The following is a 4,002-nucleotide window of genomic DNA, read 5'->3' on the forward strand; positions in this document are numbered from 1 at the left end:
TTTTATATCAGTTAGTATGTTACTCGCGATAATTTTTTTAATTTATCCATATTTATGCAGTTTTATTATATTATGTTTTTTTATTTATTTGACCAAAAAAAACTGTATCCCACCCCATCTGTCTGATTTTAACGATTGTCTCACTTTTGCTGTTTCACCGCGAAGTGATGGTATTTCCTAAAAGTATTCTGCTATTTGTGCTGTCCTCAGCTATTCTCTTTAGAGTTCGTGGTTATATGTATATGTAAGTAATATAAATAAATGCATATACTGATATACGTATGAGGATAGAAGAGGGTTTGGCCTTACAAAATACTTCATATTTGCGCCTTGGAGGAAGCAGAAACGACAGACCATTACTATGGATACGATCACAAGAACCTTGGTGATTATGGAGCAAATCCAGAAAAAATTTGCCAAACCATAAAAATTTTAACTCTATTTGGATTTACCACTTTGAAGGGAAAACCAAACTGAACCTTCTAATTAACTACCTGTTCATAAAATTGTGGCGCATGCGCACGTGTGTTTATTAAAAGTGTATCTTTATTTGGGTTTTACTAGGAAGACAGAATATCTCGCAAATATACTCCCATCAAAGATAATAGCAAAGCTTTGTTGTCATTTTATTGGAAAGCATTAACAATTCTAGACGTCTGCTAGGCGCGCACTTAACAACCTGATTGAGCTGAACTGCCGCGACGTCGAGTGTGTAAAAATAGCAATGGCTGGAAGAGTGAATTTGTATCAAACACACGATGCGCAGAGCAATAACTGAGATACAGATAGGAGTAGCATTATGTTAATTGGGCATGCGAAGAAGATGAAAGAGATTGCGTGAAAACAAAACAAAAGAAACGCACCAAAATTATTGACTTCGCTTAAAAGCGTAGCTTATAGTCTTCCATGTATACATACAGTAGATACATAACTAAGCTCCGCATGAGCGTGACAGCAGCAGAGAGTAAGCTTGTGTATACCATATTGAGCGGTAAGTTTATGTTTCGCTTTGGCCAACGATCTATCAATGATGCGCAAAGCAAAATTCGAAAGTGAACTCTGGCCTAAACCGTCTTCATTGAAAACAACACTCGGTGCTTGTGTCCGCGTTCAAGAATTCTGCAGTTTTGCCAATGCGGTTTTGTTCTAGCCGCGCACAAATGCTACGGTTTAAGTAGTTAAATAAGGAAACGCATAGCGGCAGTACCGAATTGGCAAGTGAACGCCTAAGACATTGAGACCAAGTCAAAGTTTGTGAAAGTGAAAAACGCTTGTTTTAGTGAAGCAGTTGCGATAGTAGTTCTTGCAAAAAACATTTTTTATAGTTAAGGTTTTGCAAGTAATAAAATCATGTCAAAATTTGGACTTATGTTGCTCTTACTCGGCACAACGATGGTGTTCTGGCGACAGGCTGAAGCCAAGCCGCTGTTTTTGTTGTCGAAAAATTTCTTCGCACTTACAACTAGAGGTAAGTGGAGTGTGAACACTAACTAATCGAATGAAGGGACTTGTTTTGAGAAAAAAATTTAGAACTATGTGTTTTTTCGAATAAAACGCGGAATTAAGTCGTAGCGGTACTAGTTCAAGGACGAAAAGAAAACTGCATTTAGATCTGAACCTAACTTGTGGTTCTATGTATATTCCTGTAATTAGTCAAGGGAAACCGGTTGTTACTTAGTTATTTTCAGATTGGTAATAATTTACCTAAATATCAACAATGTCAAGATATCACTAATTTGTTAAGATTGGATTTACTATTGAATATTTTTTAGAAATTCTTCATAAAACAGAGTTTTTAATCAAAATGATACAACTTGGTGAGTTTTATATATGAATATCGAAAAGTCTTTGTACTCAGGATCAACTTATTGCGTAGAAAGAACCCCCGAATGTAACACACATTTTCAACGAATATCATCGTGTATAAAAAGCAATACAAATCAAAGAACATATTGCTCGAAAAACACATCCACGAAAATTTTAGGTAAAAGGATTTGTTGCAGAACGAAGGTAACAGAATAATATAGATTATTTGGGTACAGGATTTAAAATCATTTCCGGGTTTTTACCTTAAAATCTTCATAAGCAAAACAAGCTTAGGAAAGATATTCAGATAAAGTGACAATAACTGTCCTGACAATCACAATATAGAGAGATGTGGTTCAAGAAATGTTAAGAAGCGAAAATAAATATTTTGTGAAATAGACTTTAAGGGCTTCAAAAACTTCAAGAGAAGAGTATATTATTCAGACGGTTAACAGTCCACAGTAACAGTTAGGATTATACTCGTATTCAAAGAATCTAATAGAAAAAATTCCATAAAATTTAGAAATCATTTCTCTAAAAGCATGATTAAGAGCTTAAGCATGGAACCAAAAAAGTTAAATAAGCTAAACCTAACCTGTATAATCGTAAAGTAACCAATATATTTTATCACATGAAACATTCTTCTTCCAGCACCTTCCACTGGCAGTGGCTATTCCTACTCACCAAGCGCATCAGCAAGTGGTGGTCTCGCTCAACTACCTGTTGGCATCATAAGCAGCAAATTGGGTCTGATCTCCAGTCTACTTTCCACTTTTGGTGGTGGTGGCGGTGGCGGTTTTGGACTTGGCTTCAAATCCAATGTAGCTGCCACGACACGCAGACCAAAGAAGACCAGCAAGAGCACAACCGAACCGAATACTGTCTTTACACCGGAGACAAGCACAAAAGCATATACAATAACAACAACGACCACCGCTGCTACAACTACAACGACGACCACTGCGGCACCTGAGGAACCTGTGAGCACAACAACTGCTGCCACAATCGATGTCAAGCCAACAGTGATCGCACAGCGCCCAGCTGTCATTGAACCGACGGAAGCGAGCGAAAGTGTAGCTAGTAGCAATGTAAATAGTGGATTCGAAGTCATTTATGACAATACAAATAATGGAAATCAGAGTGGCGGTTTAGCACTGACAAATGCGGAGGGTACTTCCAATGCTTTTTCAACAGGTGGGGCCGATGGTGTCAATGCTGCTAGCTCCAGTGGTTCTAATGGTGGATATGAAGTCATTTACTCCAACTCGGGAACCGGTGGTTTGAAAGCTTCTGCTGAGGTTGGAGGTTCAAGCGGACTCGGTGGTTCAGGCGGATTCGGTTTTTCTGGTGCAATTGGAGGTGCAGTCGGAGGTTCAAAAGTTTCAACAAATGGGGCCAGTGGTGTCAATGTTGCTAGCTCTAGTGGTTCTAAAGGTGGATATGAAGTCATTTACTCCAACTCGGGTACCGGTGGTTTGAAAGCTTCTGCTGAGGTTGGAGGTTCCAGCGGACTCGGAGGTTCAGGCGGATTTGGTTTGTCTGGTGCAATTGGGGGTGCAGTCGGAGGTTCAAAAGTTTCAACAAATGGGGCCAGTGGTGTCAATGTTGCCACCCCTAGTGGTTCTAAAGGTGGATATGAAGTCATTTACTCCAACTCGGGTACCGGTGGTTTGAAAGCTTCTGCTGAGGTTGGAGGTTCCAGCGGACTCGGAGGTTCAGGCGGATTCGGTTTGTCTGGTGCAATTGGAGGTGCAACTGGAAGTTCTGGCGGGTTTGGAATTTCTGGCGCTGTCGGAGGTTCTAACGCTTTCGGTATTTCTGGCGGAAGTGGAAGCTCTAACACAGCTGGAAGCGCAAGTTTAAGTGCTGGTGGTCTTACAAGTGGTGGCCTCACGAGCGGACGCCCCAAGATTAGTGGATACAGCTACAATAAACCGGAAGACACAAGTTTAAAGCAGAAATTTTCGGCGGAAATTTGAGCAACACCTACTTGCCAGTATACAGGTTCAGATAGAGGAAGCGTGATAAAATTGAACTTAGCGATCATCGATCTAATTTAGTATTTAGCTCTAGCAGTGTGTGTTACGAAAACGATTTGTTAAAATAAAATAAAATCTAAAATATTAAGGAAATAATTAGCTACTTACTCCATCCGTATTCATTAGCACGCTTATTAGTAGGCGAAAATTCCAGCTT

The 4,002-nt window shown here is 39.7% G+C and overlaps 1 protein-coding gene across 1 annotated transcript; it reads left to right on the top strand.

Annotated features, from left to right (window-relative positions):
- Positions 1 to 1,350: 1,350 nt before the first annotated feature.
- LOC120767685 (PE-PGRS family protein PE_PGRS33-like) lies at positions 1,351 to 3,785 on the top strand. Its single transcript, XM_040093875.1, has 2 exons — positions 1,351 to 1,468; positions 2,458 to 3,785. Exons 1-2 carry the CDS (start codon positions 1,351 to 1,353, stop codon positions 3,783 to 3,785), a joined length of 1,446 nt encoding a protein of 481 aa, XP_039949809.1.
- The last annotated feature ends 217 nt before the right edge of the window (positions 3,786 to 4,002 follow it).

The sequence above is a fragment of the Bactrocera tryoni genome, chromosome 2 (genome assembly GCF_016617805.1).
Source record: "Bactrocera tryoni isolate S06 chromosome 2, CSIRO_BtryS06_freeze2, whole genome shotgun sequence".
Taxonomy (NCBI): domain Eukaryota; kingdom Metazoa; phylum Arthropoda; class Insecta; order Diptera; family Tephritidae; genus Bactrocera; species Bactrocera tryoni.